The following is an 18,717-nucleotide window of genomic DNA, read 5'->3' on the forward strand; positions in this document are numbered from 1 at the left end:
TGTCCCAGCCACTCAGTCATGGGGATCCTCTTGGGCGGCTCTGAGAAGGCATTCAAGCACTGTTGATTCTCACTAGCTGTGCTCTCCAAAGGCGATCTCATTTACTAGCGGCCTCAGCGCTGGAGACCTTGGGCAAGTTACTCAACCGCAGGAAAACGGAGAGAGCAACACCTGCCTCAGGATTACACCTGAAATAATTGCGCTCAGGGCCTGGCCCTGATCAGGTGCTGTGTAGATGGTAATAAATGTTGTTATGACAGCCTTGGGCCCTGTCCTTGACACTCTCTGCTGACAGGAAGGAAACTGTCTTGTTTGCCATTATGTTTCCAGCTCCAAGTGTAGGGACCAGCATATTATAGGTTCTTTGTAAATATATGTTACACGAACGAATGAAGGAGCGAGTGAGTTTGTAAGTAATCCACTGCTGCAGCCCGAGAATGGGAGGAGCACATCCTCCCAGGGGCGGAAGCAGGCTCTCAGCTGCTGCTCCCAGAGCGGCCACGCAGCCCTGTCGGGCCTGTTTAGGCTGCCGGGCCTGTTATCAATGTGGTCGCTGGCTGGGGACTCAGGCTTACTCAGCTGTCAGGGCCCTACTTACCTCTCACCCCTAATGGTCCCTGGCTTTTCATGTACTTCCTGAGCTCCAGTGGCACTCTTTGGACTTTATTACATGTGCCACGTGATCCCTGTGATGAGAGTTAAAGAAGAAGGGGAAAGCCTGGGATAACCACCCAGACACCAAGGCACAGGAAAAGCCACACCAGCCTCCTGCTTCAGCGCTGCTTGCTGGGACAAGGCTGGGGGGGGGGGGTTCCTGCCCACCAGCCCTCAGGGTGCTGTCCCAGGCCCAGGGCGCACACTGCTTCTTTCCAAGTCCTGGCCCCTTTTTAAAGCCACCTCTGGCATCACAGGACCGGATCCTCAGGCTGGAAGCACCTGAGAGGACTTCTGGCCCACTGCCTGCCCTGCAGAATTAGGTCTGTGCACCCCTGCGCGGCACGCATCTGTCTCTGTGTGGACACAGCAGGTTTCAGGGGCTCCCTCTTCAGAGGCAGCCAGGACCATTACCAGGCAGTTCTGCCCAGGACTATTCCTTCCCACAAAGTTTTGCCTTTGAATAAATTTAATTGAAAGTGTGATTTTGCTATGTGTATGTTACGTATGCTTTAGAGTTAGTGCCTAAATTATTGTAAATACTCTCAAAATAACTTCACCATCTGGAGTTACTTGCTTTTCCACCATTTATTTAAATGACAATGATAAGAGGTGATCTCCAAAATTCACGATTAGATCTTTGCTTTTTCAAAGTGGGCTATGATTTTTAACTGAATTTTAGATTGTTGACTATTTCCTGAAAACACAAAAATGAGTCGCTCTCAAGAATTTGGTTGCCACTTACATGACCACATCCTTAAAGAGCACACACGCCACACCACAGTCTCATCCATGGAATAGACCTTTGGGGTTTATACGAGTCAGAAGAGGTCACATGGTCGTGTGTCACACAAGTGATGCCTAATGAACATCTCTAGTATCTGTGCCTTTGTGGAGTACCCTCCCCTTGAATCTGGGCTGGGCCTGTGACTTACTTTAACCAATAGAATGCAGCAGATGTGTCACTGGGCCTGTTCTGGGACTAAGCTTTAAGAAGGCATGGCACTTGGGGGATTTGGGGGCCCTGTGTATATAAGATGTTCAACTGCTCTGCCGGAGAGACCATGTGCCAAAAGCTCGCCAAAAAGGATCTATCAATGGACAAATCTTATGGTGCTTCTGAGAACCTAAATTTTTTTTTTTTAAAAAAACACTTTTGGCATCTCTGCTCTCCCTAGGGTACTGAGTGCAGCCAGGGAAGAGAGAGCCAAACTGGCCTGGGACAGAGAGGAGATGAGTCTTAGCAAAGTCAGGAAGTGTTTTACTTACCAGTGCGTGTGGAGGTCACACGTTCATTCATCAACCACTCGTTGAGCAGCGAGAGTGACAAACAAGGAGATACAGGGATGGACAGGATGCAGTGCCTGCCTTCCCAGAGTTCACAGTCTGACGGGGGAGGCTATGTGGTCAGCACACACCTTCAATAATGCAGGGAGCAACAAGAGAGGAAAAGGAGGGTGCTTAGCGTGGCCTGCAGCGGGGAGGGGAGGAAGAGCGTGACTGTGGGGTTGGCGGCAGGGTGTATAAGGAGGGCCAGGGAAGGCTTCTCAGAGGAAGTGACCTAGGATCCCAGACAGCTTGGTGGGGAAGGATTTCTGGTGGGGAGAAGAGCACATATGAGGCCCATGGAGTGAGAGATCCTGAGACTTAGGGGGCCCACAAGTCCTACTGTCCAGCCTGGGGTGGGGAGGGTACCTGTGGGTACGGCCAGAGAGGCAGCTGGAGAGGCGGGCAAGCATCAGAGCACAGCTGGGCAACCACACCAAGGTGTTACTGGCTGAGGAGAACTTGGACCTCAGGCCTGCACCTTTCACACCAGGGACATCTTGCTAAAAAATACCTGAGACTGGGTTTCCCTCGTGGCACAGTGGTTGAGAATCTGCCTGCCAATGCAGGGGACACGGGTTCGATCCCTGGTCTGGGAAGATCCCACATGCCGCAGAGCAACTAGGCCCGTGAGCCACAACTACTGAGCCTGCGCGTCTGGAGCCTGTGCTCCGCAACAAGAGAGGCCGCGATAGTGAGAGGCCCGCGCACCGCGATGAAGAGTGGCCCCCGCTTGCCGCAACTAGAGAAAGCCCTCGCACAGAAACGAAGACCCAACACAGCCAAAAATAAATAAATAAATAAATTAATTAATTAAAAAAAATATACCTGAGACTGTGCCCTCTCCTGCTGAAACACCCCACCAGCCCCTGCCGATCAAGTCCCGGCTTCCAGGCTGCTCCTTCAGACACCTGCTTAAGCCACGTCCCTCCCACTCACTCTTGGTGCTTCCCCCCAGCCCTGCCCCTCAGGCTAACTCCCCAGGGAACACCTGCTGCTCTTGTGTGCCTGCCGCCACCTCCCCTCCTGAAGAGGAGGTGACTGACTGCTCAGGGCTCCTCAGCACCTCAGCCATTCTGTGGCTCAACTATAATGGAACTCACGCTCCTTGAGGACGGGGCACCATACACCTATCTGCTCTGATTGTTACTGCCCCTCAGGAGAAGCCCACCCAAAACTTTCCCCTAGAAGGGAGATAAGGCGTGAGGAGCGGCCCCTCTGCAGGAGACTGCTCCCCAATCTGCAGCGTGCGTGGCCTGCCGTGGCAAGTCCTCCCTTGTCCCCCAAACACACACACAGCGTGGAGTCAGTCTTTTAGTCGCAGAAACAGGGCAGTGGTGACAGCAAGGGTTGCTCAGGCCAGGAGCTGGACACAGAAAGGAATTCTCCCAGGAAGGAGCAGAATTAGCCCCACTCTCTCCCCGAGGCCTGGAGATGACAGCTTCCTTTAGGTGGGTAATCCACCATGAAGGCCGCATTTCACACTTGCAGCTCCGGAACAGGCCTGTGGGGAATTGCTCCTGGAGAGTGAAAATTGGAACTCATCAGGGTAATTTGTCCATTTTACCACACACGTTTCAGGCTGGTGCCCGTGGTCTGACCTGTGGCTGGCCATGAATGAAACTGGCCTCAGAGAGAAGACTTTGAAAACATAGTGTTTCTTGCCTTTGAGGAACTGTCCTGAGCCTCTGTGTGGAGCAGGGCCCCGTCTCTGCTGCTACACAGCCGCAGGGAGTGGCCAAGCCTCCTGGCCAGTTCCCCCACCCAGGGCCTGGCGCCTCGGCGCGGCCAGGGGTTTTGGCCGCCTGCCTGCCCCTTGTTGCTTGGGTCTCTGGAGTCCACCGCCCTTCCCGATCCCTGGCCCGCTGTGATTAGGAGGGAAGGCCGAAGCTATCGATAATGGGACTCTGTCTGAGCTCCTGTGATGTGCTGGGCCCTGGCACACACACCTTTAACCCCGTGCTAGCTTCTTTACAGATGAAGAAACTCAGGCTCAGAGAACACTTGCCAAGGTTATGTGGCTGGTAAGGAGCAGCAGCAGGATTTGAACCCAGGTCTCTTGACTCTAAAATATCGTTTCTCCACAGTGGTGATAATAATGATACCACTTAATAATTTCTTAAATTCTTTTTTTTTTTGGCCACACCATGCGGCATGTGGGATCTTAGTTCCCCGACCAGGGATCGAACCTGCACCCCTTGCAGTGGAAGCATGGAGTTTTAACCACTGGACCGCCAGGGAAGTCCCAATAATTTCTTAAATTCTTAATAATTTGTTATTCCCTCATCCTAACATCATTAAGCATCTTTGATTCTCAGAGCACTCACTGAGCGGCACTGAAAGGGATACAAAAAGGAACAACATGCTTTGAGAGATGCATATCCTAGGATGTGTGCCCATTTATTCAAAAGACATCCACTGGCCACCTCTGATGTGCCAGGCCCCGTGTTAAGTCCTGGCGCTGCAGTGGAAGAGCGGAAAACTGTCCCTGTCCTCGTGGAGCTCAGGGGAGCTGGGGGAGGAGGCCACAGCCAGGGGACCTCGTTGCTGGGTGGTTAAGTGCTCTCACGGGGTTGGCGCACCTGACTCAGGCTTAAGGGGCTCAGAGGGCTTTCCCGAAGGAGTGAGGTCTCAGCTGAGTCTAAAATCAGGTCACAACTCATATGCCCAAGGGGCAGGCACCTGAGGTAAGGAATGAAGTAAGCTAGCTCCATTCTTAGACAGATATGTTCTGCCTGAGTATCAAATATATAGGAATATTCTTCACACAGATAACGCTTTCTTCATTTTTCTTGAAACATGACTCATGTAGTTAAGAGATATGAGTGCCTGGAAATATTTCCCTCTTCTAAATCAACAGGGCAAATGTGATGATAAAGGTAACTGTCCCTTGGCCTCCAAATCGGGAATGCAAAAGGAAGAGGTGGGAACTATGGCCCTGGGAAGGGGGGACCCAGTTGCCCTGTGGGCATTGCACCCCGTGGGGGCAGGTCTTCTGATGGTGGACATGTAGGTGTTTCCAGGTTTTGGTCAGTATCTCTGATTACTTCCTTAGGATAGATTTTGAGCAGTTAAATTACTGAATCAAAGAGTATAAACATACTTAAGATTGATTTTTTTTCAGAAATATTCTGCCAACTTACATTATCACCTTGCCAGCATCAGATTTTATTGTTGCATGATGTATAGAAAAAGATATTTTATTAATCTTTCACTTCCTTGATTATTGAAAGATATTGTTTCATATATTTATTGATCTTTGTATTTCTTCTTTTATGAATTGACAGTTCATATTCTTGGCCTGTTAAAAGTGTTTTCAATTGTACAAGTAATATATATTTATTTAATAAAAATAAGAAAATACAGATAAATAAAAAGGAAACCAAACACCCATAACTCCACCACTGACTATTAACCACTGTTAACATTTTTGGTGTATATATCCCAGGTTTTCGCTCCTATATCCAGTATCCATAAGTATATGCGTGTTTTCTGTTTTCAAAAACAAGATCATACTATTTCTGCAACTTCATATTTTCACTTAACAATATGATGTGGAAATATTTTCAGGTTAAAAAATACACATTCAAATCATTTCTGTTGGCTGTACTGTATTCCACTGTAATGATGTACCAGAATTTAATCAATCTCCTATTTTGGACTTTAGGTCAATCTTATTTTGGTATTATAAATATTCATCATGTAACAAATCTTAGTAAATATCCTCAATTACTTCCCTAGGATAAATTCCAAAAATAGAATTGTTGGATCAAAGGTTATATATTTTCTTAAAGCTTTTAAAACTTATTACCAGTTACATTACATTAAACATTACATATATCCCCAAATTTGTATCAGTTTATACTACCACTAGCAGTGTTTGAGAGTGCTCTGTGGCAGATTGTACGAAGGTGGCCTCAACAATCTCTTCCATCTTCTATAGTTTTCCAGAACTTTTTATCACTGCCCCATCAAAAGGTGGAGCCTGGGACTCCTCTTCTTGAACTTGGGAAGCCCGTTGTATCTGCATCCTGGGTGAGCCTTTAAATCTGCCTCAACCAATGAAGAATGGCAAAAGTAATGCTATTTGACTTTTGAGGCTAGCACATAAAAATGCCATGCACTTCCACCTTGTTCTCTTTGGATGTTTGCTCTTGGAGATCAGTTACCATGCTGTGAGGAAGCCCAAGCAGCCCACGGAGAGGCCCACGTGGAGAGGAACTGAGGCCTCCTGCCCACTGCATAGCTGAGCTTCCAGGTGACGGCCAGCATCAACTTGCCAGATGGACCACACTCAGATATACTGCATGGAGCAGAGATGAGCAATTTTAGGCTAAACTCTGTTCAAGGTGCAGATTCGTGATCAAAATGAACAACTGTTGTTGTTTCAAACTGCTAAGCTTTGGAGTGGTTTGTTACACAGCAACAGATAACTGATGCATCTCATTTCCTCTCACTCTAGCTACCACTATCTTTTTTTTTTTTTTTTTCCTTCCATTTTTGCCAACCCGATAGACAAGAGTGGCATCTCTCTTCTGGTTTTAATCCTTTGGCTCATCATTTTTAATAGGGCTTTAGTGCTTTTCTTATTTACAATAGACCTGTAAGATCCTTTAATTCTATTTATTTTCCTTATTTTTTTTTGTTTCAAAAATGTTTATTGCAAAAATTCAAAAACATACTTAAGTATTTAAGTCAGAGCCAGGATGAGGGTGAGGCTATGGAGGCACCTTGGCACCAAATTTAAGGAGGCACTCACTCTCAGGGGCTGACCTGCAAGAGTGGGACCCTGAAGATAAGCGTCTCCTTAAATTTTGCACCCTACATACCTTCCTTGCTCACTCTAGTCCCGGCCCTGTTTTAAGTCCACCCAACCTCACTTTCTAGATAGAACTGCACTGGTCATAGTTTGGTGTATATTCTTCCAGACTTTTCCTAGCCAAACATTAACATATATATATATATATATATATATATATATATAAAACAATGCTATAAATTACATTATTAATATATATGGATATATTATATTATTTAATAACTTTACATTTACATTAAATTACATTCAATAATTACAGTGTTAAATATGTACATTTATTAATAAAGATAGTAATAAATAGTAATATTTATGTTAACAGAAATGTATCCTTGGACTTCTTATGTCAATACTTGCAAATTGCTCTTTCTGAAGATGGCATATTTCATAATGGACATATTCCTTTGTAATTTTTTTTTTAATTTATTTTTTGGCTGTGTCGGGTCTTAGTTGCAGCATGCAGGATCTTTCGTTGTGGCACACGGTCTCTTCATTGCAGCGCTCGGGCTTCTCTCTAGTTGTGGCGTGCAGGTTTTCTCTCTCTAGTTGTGGCGTGTGGGCTCCAGGGTGCATGGGCTCCACGGCACGTGGGCTCAGTAGTTCTGGAGTGTGGGCTTAGTTGCCCCACGGCATGTGCGATCATAGTTCCCTGACCAGGGATCGAACCCGCGTCCTCTGCATTGGAAGGCGGATTCTTTACCACTGGACCACCAGTTGGAAGTGCCTCTTTTGTAATATTTATCGCATATATTTCCCAGTTCTTTTAATAGGTAGCTTGATTTTATTTTTAACTTATTTTTAAAAATTGGTGTTATCAAGTAGTTCAAACTCTCACCTTAGTTACCTTTTCCATTGTTTTTGTGCTTAAAACACAGTAAAGTATTCAGCTATATTTTCCTATGCCTTAGTTTTTGCGTCACTGGGATTTATTCTGGTGTATGGCGTAAAAATGCGATCTTAGCTGCGTTTTTATCAAATGATCAATATTCTTAACATTATTTGCTGAACTCTGTGACCATCGGAAGCGCTGAGGGTTGAGAACTTGTTAGGGACACGGTAGAGCAGATTCAACCTAGACAAGGTTTTGGTCCCTTCCAACCACAAGCTGCAATTCTGCCGTGGCAGAGGATTCCAGGAAGACAGTGGTGAGGGCAGGACGCGCCATCTTGGTGGTGGAGGAAGGAGGTTAACAGGCAGCACTGAGGCCCACTTTCCTCTGGGGGAGCCCAGCCGCCCTAGGTAGGGAGAGGCCTTTTGCTCTCCCAGTGTAGAGATGAGCAAGTCTTGCCAAAGAAGCAGCTGGAAACTTGCCAGCCCTGCCAGGTAGATCTCACCCTAGAATCTAAATAGATGCTCCTTGAGTCTTCCTCTACATGCCCAAGGCCTACGCTCCCATGGGCTGTCCCCCTTAGCTTTACCCCTCCTTTCGGCAGGGGTGCCTCCACCTTTGCCCTGTGACTTACACAGCACCCCCAACCCCCCAGGCACAGGTGACATCTAGAGGGAAGGGGCAGAGGGGGTAAGCAGGAAGGCTGAGACATCAGCCCTGTGCACTCCGGTGACCCTCCTGAAGGCCATCACGCCCCACTCGCAGCGGTGCTCTTCTCGGGGCAGAGACCAAGGCTTGGGGAGGAGATCCCCCCTCTGCGACGAGCAGAGTCACGGAGGCTCGCCCAACCCCATCCTGTGCCAAGGCTGCTGTGGAGGGGCCAGGTGAGAGTTGGGCCCCCACTCTGGGCCCTCCACAGCCCAGGGGTGGCTTCTGAATGAAGCAGCCCTTCAGGCTTGTGGTCCCTCCACCCCCGCCCATGGGACCCCTTCTTGGCTTTCCTTCCTTCAGGCTTCAGAGAAACTTCCCCATCCCCCTGCCGTTCTTTATCCTTCAGAGCACTTCCCACAGTCTGTCATTTTTTCCTCACTTGTCTGTCTTTTCCTCTAGAGCATAAGCTCCGTAACAGCACGTCTCTTTCCTCTGTTTATCCCCAGCTTCTAGCCCAGCGCAGCATTGGAAAAAAAAAAAAATCCTTAAATTTTGTTTGAAGCTTTTTGCTTAGAATTTCTTGTGTTGGACTTGGCGTGTGCTCTCTCCTCTGCCTGTGACGCCTCTTCCTCCTCGCTCTCCTTGCTAACACCCACTCATCCTTCAAAACCCAGCCCAGCTCCCTCCTCCTCCCGGAAATCATCCCTGAACTCAGTATGTAACATCCCAGGCAGAGGTGAATTTCTCTGTCGGGCCCCAGAACAAGGGCCCTTTGCTTTGCGGGGCTCCTCTGAGGACCCTCTCCCGCATGGGAGCTCTCCTAAGGTGCAGAGAACAACCTAGAACGACAGGCGGGCTGCGTTCAAACCACAGAAGCCCCAGCTCCCAGGCTGGCAGCCCGGGTGGGGGAGGGGACCAGCTGGTGGGCGAAGCGGGTTTATCGATGCTTCTCAGAGCCCTGGGGAAATCAAGGTGAAAGGCAGCAGTCCTGCTAAGGAGGAGGCCCAGCCCTGTTTATCAATCAGAGGGGCTGGGACGGGGTGAAAAGATGCTCGGCTGCCTGCCAGAGGCCGCGGTGACGAAGGGGACCCAGAGCCACCACCAGGGCCCTGGTGGCCCCACGTAAGGCCCTGCCTCCTGCCTCGGGCACTGCGGGCAGTCACCGTGGAGCTGGGGCTGCTCCATCAGCCTTTCCAGCCTCGTCCTAATTCTGAACACCCGAGCCTGGTTTTAGAAAATACGGTCACTGGAGCCATAAGGGCTGGCTGGTAGAAATCCTCTGCTCTTGGCATCGTGTCAGGTACCAGGGGGTGAGGGAGCGGGCGTACTCAAGCGGTCTTGGCCCAGTGGGCACTGGCCCCGGGAGCCTCTTTCACCCTCTGGTGGGCCTGTCAGCCTGTCAGCCAGGGCCCCGCGGGGCGGGGCGGGGGAGATGAGCCGAGCCCGCCTTGGAGGATGAAGGGGCAGGTGGGTGACTAGAGCAGGGACACAGAGAGGAACCTCGTGGACAGACGAGAGGCCTGCAGAGAGGCTCCGGGCTGCAATCCACCCGAGCCGCCAGGCAGCTAAGGAGGTGACATAGGGCTAACACAAGCAGGGAAGCGGGGGCTCGACCTGCCTGCCCGCCTCCACCCTCCCCACCCAGCTGCCCTAGCAGAGGGAGCGTGCTTGGCACCCCACCTGCTCCACCCAGGGCCGAGGCCATCTGAGCAGAGTGAAGATGTCCAAGAGAAAACCCCAAATCGGATTGAGGCTCCTGCTCCCCCTTAATGAGGTTCATTATCAGCTGCTCTGATCCTTGTAAAACCCAGCAGGCCGGATTAGGGGCAGGCTCTCCAATCTGGCTGACTCCTCCCTGCTGAGCAGGCAGCCCAGGCTGGCTCCTGCAAACAAGCCCTCTCTCCTTCCTCCAGGGAGAGCGGGAGATGCAGGCCGCCTGCCTGAGGAGGGGTCAGGCAGGCGCAGGCCAAGGTTCCCGGAGCAGAACTGAGAGCACCGGGGCAGGTGCTCCCTGGGAGGGCGGGGGAGCAGGAGGAGGGGGCGGGACTGAGGGGCTCGGGGCACAGAGAGCTCTGTGGACGGGGGGGGGGGGAGGGCCCCATCCAGAAGAGGGGGGCTATGACAAGGGCGCTCTGACCCCCCGGGAGCTGGCTGCATCCCAGGTCAGGCTGGGTTTTGCACATTCTACCCAGACCCGGACACTAGTAGCAAGTTAAGGAACACACCGGCGCTTGCCTTAAAAATAATTTATTCCAGAGCCCCCTCGACCGTGGGCAGAGTGGGGATCAAGCATATGTACAGCGTCACCCTCCCCTCTGACCCTTTTAACCTCTACAGGATGGGAGGTGGACCCTTGAGAGGGACGACACTCCCCTCCCTCCACAGTAAAGATTAGCATCTATTTTGGAGATGAAAATCAACAAGAGACAAAAGACCCAGCTCCAAGAGGGGTGGCGCCCAATGTGGAGAAGCCAAAGCATGTTCAAAGCAAACGCTTCACTCAGCCTCTCACAACTAAGGCACTAGAGATCCCAACAGCCCTCTCTAACCCCCCACCCCCTGCCCAGTACCATCACCATACCAATTCCAGCCTGTACCCTTCCTGTAGCCAAGGTTTGGGAAGGAGCCAGCCAGAGGCCCTCCTCCCACAGACCTCACCTGGGAGACCAGCATGACTTCCAGAAGCTTCCGGAGCCCACCCTAAAGCCAAACCCCACCCAGGGGGGGTCTGAGGGGCTGGAGGACGGGCGGGCACAGAGGGCCAGAGGCAGTCCTTCCTTCTCTGGTGCAAAGGGCTCTTTGTAGCAGGATGGACGGAGTCCCGGGATGTAGTAAGGAGTCCACTCCAGCCCCAGGGGCCCCTCCTCTGGAGATGGGAAACCTTGGAAACTGCAGCCTCACTTGCCCCAGTTTAGGGCCAACACCAAGCGGGAATCATTGAAGCTTCAAGAAGAATGAGGCAGGACTTCAAAGAAGCTGAAAAAGAGGAATTCGGTGCTGAGAGGCCCAGGACGGAGTCGCCCAACCCCAATGCCCAAGGCTGTCCTCCCCCTGTGCTGGCAGATGAACCTGGACCCTGTGCATGTCTTCCTGTCTGTGGAACATCCCTTTCCAGAAGCCCCAGGGAGGTTTGCTGCAGCAACTGGTTTTCCTGGACAAGGAACAAGGCAGGAAGGGCGGGGTGCAGGGGGCTGGAAGAGCCCATGGATGGCAGCTCCCTATCCTGCCCCCTCCCAAGTTGGACGGTTCAGGCTGCGGGGTGGCTGGCATAGCCCTTCAGGGCCCTCATCCTGGCCCAGAAGTAGGTGTACACAGCCAGCAGGCCCATGAAGGACAGGGAGGAGAGCCTCACACAGAGGCTGATGTCCAGGTGGGAGAAGTTCCCTTCCAGCACCTGCAGCCACTGGCTCCAGCGCTGCCTGGCCCCGGCCTCTGGCTCCCCGTCAGGGATGCCGGCCAGCTGCTTGGAGCTGCGGCCCACTCACCTCAGCTCTGAAGGGCCTCTGGGGAGGTTCTTCCCAGCCAGGAATTCAGCCAACAACATGGCTCCTGTCTCGCCTGCTCAAGCGTTGCCGCCCTTTTGGCTGCTCCAACTTATCCCTGTGAAGCCCCGCTATGTGCTCAGGAGCTTCCTGGTCTGGCTCATCTCTGGCCATGCTAAGGCCAGCCTGCGTCTCCTGGGGGTGACTTGCCCCAGGTCCCTCTGCTGGAACATCTGGGATGGTGGTTCCAGGAGACATTGTCCCTGGGCCCACCATGATCTCAGCCTTCTCAGGGCCCAGAGTAAAATTTCTGGTCGCCAGCTCCAGCTCCACCTGCCTTGGGGGGACTGCCATCCTCTATGCACCCCTCCGGGGGCCCAGGTCTACTGAAGGAAGGTCTAGGACGATGTTGCTCGGGGAGAAGTGGGTCTTCAAGAAGTTGAGGATGTCGTCCAGGTCCCACACGGGCGCACCCTGGAGTTCTCTGTGGCAGGCGGAACAGAGCTCACGGGGCGGCCACTGCACCTTGGGGAACTGGGGGTCCTCGCTGGGGGCACCTGGGGAGGGAAGCACACACAGGCTGCCTGTGACACACTGGCCACCCGGAAGCCCAGACCGCATTCTTCCATTCAGAATGCCAGCTCCCTCATCTGCAAAAAGAGGGCACTGCTGCCCTGGGAAAGAATGGGCACGAGAGACAGCAGGTGAAAGACCTAGCACAGGGCCTGGCCCACCGCAGAGCCCAACACTGGTGCCTCGCTGGGAGAGGACGTTCCCACCCTCCCCCGCCCCCAGAACTCCACAGCTGCCCTTCCAGTCACTTCCCCGTGTTAACCCACCGTCTCTCTTTGTCAACTTCACTGCTGGTTTGTACCCCTGGACCAGACATGAGAAAGGGCAAGAAGACTCAGAATGATCTGTCTTGCAGACTTTGGTTGGTCCACTAGTATGTATCTTCTTTGCATTTTTCTAAAATTTCCCAGGTTTTATGCAAGTGAAGATACATTCTTTTTGTAATCAAAGGGAAAATGTTTTTAAAGCAAGAGTTCAAGGCACATGGTAGTTATGAGGCATTCTCCTTTACACCCTGCGGCCCTCTGGGGTAGGTAGGAGTTAGTGGAATTTCTTCCTCAGGTGGGCCCCAAGGGGTGGGGTGTGGGGAGGCCTAGGGGCCTGGATGGGGAAAAGGACACTCGGGAGAGAGTCAGGAAGTTGCCCTTCCCACCAGGCTACTGGGACCCCAAGCAGGGCTAGCACTGTGGGCAGAGCCCCAGGCTGAGCCCGAGGGCCTGCCACCGGTCCCTCTTCCAGTGTCACCTGGGGAATGGCAATCAGCCCATCTCTCTTGGAGGAGGCACCTCCCCTAAAGGGTTTAATAGGAAAAAAAAGTTGCTGGCCAGAATGAAGCAGCAGCAGCAGCAGTTAAGTGATGTAAAAATCAGAAGGATTATTTTGGGGAGGGAGCAACATGGAGATTCCAAGGGTCCAGTGAGAAGTGATAGTGATCAGGCCTTGCAAAGTGGGCACTCCATTTGCACCTGCTCATTATTGTTACTAGTTGATCTGAAAGGACCCCCCCGCCCTGCGCCAGAGAGAGTAGGACACTGCCTTCCTTTCGGCCTTCCTCTCAGGGAGAGGCATGGGCTCCTGGCCCTCCAGCAGCAGCTGGGCCCCCAGAGAAGCCAGGAGCCTGCAGGTCATGAGGCTGGAGGGTCAAATGAGCATTTGGTGGCAGGGGCGGGGCAGGGGCAGGGAGAGAAGCGGGGGTGGGAGGAGAGAGGGGCACGTGTCTTCTGTTGAAGTCCACCAGGAGGTCCCAGGAGACGCAGACCAAGTGCAGCCGCCTGCACAGCCACCTGCTCCAGGGGCTCCTTTGACCTTGGCCCCGCCCCAGGCCTCACCCCCCACCTCCCGCTCCTGGGAGGTCTGTCCCAGCCAAATGCACTTCCTCTCTCCCCACAGACAAGCCCAGGCTCCGTCCACAGGTGGCTCCCTCCCCAGCCACCAGCTTCTGGTCACCCCTGGAGTTTAATGCTTTTGCCTGTTGGACCCATCTGACTCCTGTGCACGGGGAATAGAAAACACTGTAAACGAGGTATATTCAGAAGACAAGGCCTCCCCGGTGAGAATCGGTCCCTGGTTTCTCTAGGAAGGACCAGGATTTTCTCTTCAAGTACATTTTATCGTTATACCCCTCCCAGGGCGGGGAGAGGCCCAGCTCTATCCTCTCTGTTGGTTTGAGTAAGGGGCCAAGAGCCTGAAAGTAGGACATGCGAGGCAGGAAAGGGACCCCAACAGGCCAGAGGGAGGGGCCCTGGTGTGGGCGAGAGAGTGAGCAATGGCACCGGAAGACCAGGGTCTCACGGTGCCAAAGCCTGAGTTTCCTCATCTAGAGAATAGGTCTAATGATACTGACGTACATCAGCAGGGCTGGTAGAGCATGTGAAAGGGCTCTGGGTGCTGAGAAGCACCGTGAAACACGGGGTGTAACCTAGAGGACAATGAAGGTCCCGTTTCCTGCCTCTGGTCCCAGACTCCAAAGCTCCCCCGCCTCATCCTCCCTCTGCAGGTGACTCCAGCCTTGGAGGCAGCCCTTCCTTACCTGTGAGGCGAGCGTTGACCTTGTTGTGGCTAGACCAGAACCAGAGCACGGCGCTGTTCAGACTCCCCACCCGGTGCATGGAGGCAGTGGCCATCTGCTCAAAGTGGCCAGCGCAGTCTCGGCAGCCAAAGAAGAAGCGAACGTAGCCCCGGATGGCCTGGAGGACCTCCTGGGCCTTGGCTACAGGGGAGAGGAGACTCCAGTCACAGGGGCCCTTCCGGCTGCCTGCCCCTGCTGGCCACACGACCGTTCCCATCACAGGCCCACCGCGGTCGCCTCTGCACGGGGAACACACACCCCAGCCCACCTGGTGAGGGGCCCAGGTCTCCCTGTCCACTTCACCTCCCAGGGGTCATGTTAGAGTTGACCCCATCTCCTCCCAAACTCGTAAACTTCAGTCTCCCCTGTCTGCCTCTTATCCAGGCCCTCATCACTTACGGACACTCAGGATAAAGTCCAAACGCATTGTCAGGACACTCAGGCTCTTAGAGACGTGGCTGGAGAGGAAGGCAGGGGCCAGCGTGCCCATCACCCACCCCGTGGGCCCCTACTCTGCCCCTCCTGCTTTAGGCTTCCTGTTCCAACTCGCTCCCCATCGTGCCGTGCTGCATCCAGAGCCCATCCCGATCTGGCCCTGAACGCTCCCTAATTTGTCTCCATTTCTCCCCGGCCTCCTCACTTCCTCCCACTGGGCTCTCTGGCCTGGCAACAGCACAGGCCCTGAATACCCCCCACCTCTTCTTGCTCTGACACGGGCTCCTCCCTGAAGATACCACTGCTCCCCCAAACCCGCCCCCCTTAAACCCCTCTGTCTTCCACACTCAGGAAGGTGGAAGTAATCACCCTGCTGCTGGTTGCTTCCAAACTCTCTCTCCTTCCTGCTGCGAAACCCCCAGCCCTTTAAAAGCTCCATCTCCGAGTCTGACCCCTCCATGCACTGGGACTTCAGCACCCTGCTCTCTGTCCCACTTACCACCACTGCCCGTGCCCTCAGTTCTGGCAACGTCAGTGCCCACGCCAAGCTGTGCCTTGCCTCTCACCTCCTCAGCCCCCTCAGCTCCTGCCTCCACCCCTGTCACCCACTCACCACCTGCCCTGCAGCTATCCTCGCCTCCTCCGCCTGCCTCATGCTCTGGACCTCACCCTTCTAGCCTCCTCCAAGATTTCACTCCTGGGAATATTTTCTTGTGTTATGGCATCATCAATTTCTCCCTTGTATGGGCTCCTTCCGACAAGAAAAAAGAACTACAAGGAAGAAACTCCTTCTCTGACCCCAGTCACACCCCAATCACTCCCCCATTACCTCCAACTTCTTCCCGGCTCTTCTCTCTTCAGCCCAACCCAACCAGGCCTTTCTCTCCACTAATCCACTGAAACAGCTCTTGCCAGCGAGGTCCTCGCCTCACCCCACCTCCCCACGCGGCTATGTCCTTGCTCTTGAAACTCTTTAGGTTGGGGGACCTCTTGAAATTGCAATGGCCACTCCTTCTTAGTCTCCTTTGTTGGCCCCTGCTTCCCTAGCAGAGGTCTGGATGCTGAATGCCCCAGAGCTCAGGCCTCAGCACTCTTCTCTGCCCACCCATTAATGGGCTCCTCCAGTCCTTAACTGCCGTCTATATGCTAATGACGACAAGATTTGTATCTCTATCCTGGACCTCCCCCCAGAACTGCAGACTCAACTGTCTACATCTCCATTCAGAGATCCAATAGGCACAGACCACTAAGTGTACCCTCCCCCATCTACTCCCTCCCTGCCCTGAGCCTTCCCATTTCTCGGCTCATAGGACCGTCATCTACCTGACGTTCAGGCCCAACAAGTCCACGGTCCGACCAAAGTCCTTGATCCTGCATAGTCTTCACCCAATCCGTCACTGAGTCCTATCAGCTCTACCTTTAAAATATTCCCAAACCTGCCCACCTCTTCTTCCACGTGCACACCTACAACTCTAGTCTAGGCCACCACCACCTCTCCTGGACAAGTTCCACAACTTCCTAATTGGCTGCTCTGCCTCCCCCTTGCCCTGCTGTAGCCCACCCTCCACCCAGTAATCGCTCTAAAGCACCGATCTGTGCATCACTCCCCTGCTTAAGGTCCCTAGTAGATTCTCATAATGCAGAGACTGAAATCTACCTCCCTCCCTCACCAGGACCTCCAAGTGCCCACCTCCTCTCCTGCTTCCCCCACTCCCAGGCTCTGCCACACTGGCCTCCTTTTGGTGCTGCACACACACCAGACTTGTTCCCTGCACTTACTAGTCCTTGACCTGTGTTATGGGCTGAACTGTGTCCTCTAAAATTCTTATGTTGGAAGTCCTAACCCTGAATCCTTCAGAATGTGACTGTATTTGGACACAGCGTCTTTAAAGAGGTGATTAAGTGAGAATGACGTCACTGGGGTACATCCTAATCCAATATGACTGGTGTCCTTGTAAGAAGAGGAAATTGGACGCAGCCAGGAACACACCCACTGAGGACCATGGGAAGACCCAGGGAGAAGATGGCCATCTACAAAACCAAGGAGAGGCCTCAGCAGGACCAACCCTGCCAACGTCTTCATCATGGACTTCCAGCCTCCAGAACTGTAAGAAGATACGTTCCTGTTGTTTAAGCCACCCAGTGTGTAGCACCTTGTTATGGCAGCTTGAGCAGACAGCCCGGGAGGCTCTCATCCCAGATGTCCCACCGATGCTTCCCTCTCACCAATCAGGTCTCAGCACAGGGGCCCCTCCTCCGAGAAGCCTCCCCCAGCCAGACACCCTGTCTAAACACAGCATCCCCTCCCCAGCCCCTCTCCCCCACTGCCTGGCTCTGTCTTCTTCACCGACTCACCATCACACCTGATGATCTGTGTGTTTACTGTCTGTCTCCTGCCACTGGACTACTGTCCCCTTGAGGCAGGGACGTCTCGCTGCATGCACTGCTGTACCCCACCCCTAGAGCAGGGCCCGGCTCTTTGGAGACGCTCTGTAAATCCGGGCTGACAGGCTGGCTGGCTGTCCGCACGCCCGGGAGCTCCCCCGGTTCCCTCTGCCTCCGCGCAGGCCGTCTCCTCTGTCGGGGACTCCTGTCCATCATTCCCCCTCACTTACCTCCTCCCGCCCTTCCCGATGGCGTGGAGCGTTCCCTCTCTTCCACCCGCACATCCTGCTCTCCCCCTGGGCCCTGGCAGGCTGCACGGCAGCCCTGAGCCCACCTGTCTCACGGTCCACTGGGAGCAGGGACTGCCTCTTCCTCCTTTGTATCCTCCAGGCTGGGCCAGGGCCTGGCGTCAGCCTGGCCCCTCAGTGAGCTAGATGCCCACCCGTTCAGGGGCTGTGTGTGGCTGTGGGGCAGTGTGGGTCGTGGAGAGCAGCTGCACGGTTTGGGGATGAAACAGGGCAAAGGGGGAGAAGTACTTCCCCAGGTTCCCCTAGAAAATGATTTTTCAGTGGGAAGTGCAGTAAAATGGTTCAGAGTCTACGGTATCAGCCGCATAAATCGTGAAATAGACATAGTTCTTTTCTTTATGGGAGTATAAAAAATAGAACCAGAACTCTCTCGTGAAGACTAAAAATAAATCAGGCTTATGGCTACAAGAAAGCCAGGGAGCAGCCTCACGCCGGTTTGTGGGGCACCACCTCGGGGGCAGCGGGCAGGACTGAGTGGCTACTCCGGGCCCTCCCCGCTCTGGTTCCAAGCTGCAAACGCGGACTCCCCTACATTCAGGCCTGCAGCAGGGAGCCAGCGGAGGCACAAGGGGTGCACAGGCCCAGACTCACCTGTTTCTCGCGAGTGCTCCACGTGTTGCCGAGATGCCTCCACGGTCAGGAAGTGGAAGAGGACCCACAGGGAGCAGGGAAAGCCGCGGAAATGCGGCTGACTCCCTTGGCAGCCTACCCAGTTCACCTTGTCGGCAATCACAGCGCCCTAAGGGACACATACGAGCACGAATGCATATGTGGAGAAGAAAAAGGAGCTGGCGTGGGAAGTGGCGAGAGCAACTTGCAGAAGACTCCAGGTCAGCACGGAGCCCCAGAACAAGTGGTCCCTTTCTCAGTTTATCATCTTGAAGGTGGCATTTCCCTTCCACTGGCGACACCCATCAAAGGAGCAGGAGGTCTGAGGGCCCGTGACACAGACCAGGTCACATCGTTACTCTAGCCTTAGCCTCTCCTCTGTAGAACGAGGGGGGTCATCTCTAAGGTCCCGTCAAGCTTTGACACCCCACACGTCTGTGAGGTTCTGCACCTCTCCTGGCTGACGTGCCCACCTTTGCAAACAGTGGTGAGAGCGGGAGCCCAGAAAGCTGCCCCTGGACAGAACCGGTGCTGAGGAGCACAGCATGCTGGGAAGCAGCAGAGGGCTGGAATTAAAAGCT

General features: G+C 53.4%; 1 protein-coding gene across 1 annotated transcript in view; it reads right to left on the reverse strand.

Annotated features, from left to right (window-relative positions):
* Positions 1 to 11,401: 11,401 nt before the first annotated feature.
* The window catches only part of QSOX1 (quiescin sulfhydryl oxidase 1), a 39,131-nt gene continuing 31,815 nt past the window's right edge, over positions 11,402 to 18,717 (reverse strand). Inside the window, 6 exon segments of the mRNA XM_082422941.1 lie at positions 11,402 to 11,757; positions 11,761 to 11,827; positions 11,829 to 12,115; positions 12,119 to 12,315; positions 14,361 to 14,540; positions 18,119 to 18,266. Of these exon segments, the coding sequence (XP_082279067.1) occupies positions 11,524 to 11,757; positions 11,761 to 11,827; positions 11,829 to 12,115; positions 12,119 to 12,315; positions 14,361 to 14,540; positions 18,119 to 18,266 (1,113 nt within the window). The 3' untranslated portion in view covers positions 11,402 to 11,523.

The sequence above is a fragment of the Balaenoptera physalus genome, assembly GCF_965194825.1.
Source record: "Balaenoptera physalus genome assembly, chromosome: 1".
NCBI lineage: Eukaryota > Metazoa > Chordata > Mammalia > Artiodactyla > Balaenopteridae > Balaenoptera > Balaenoptera physalus.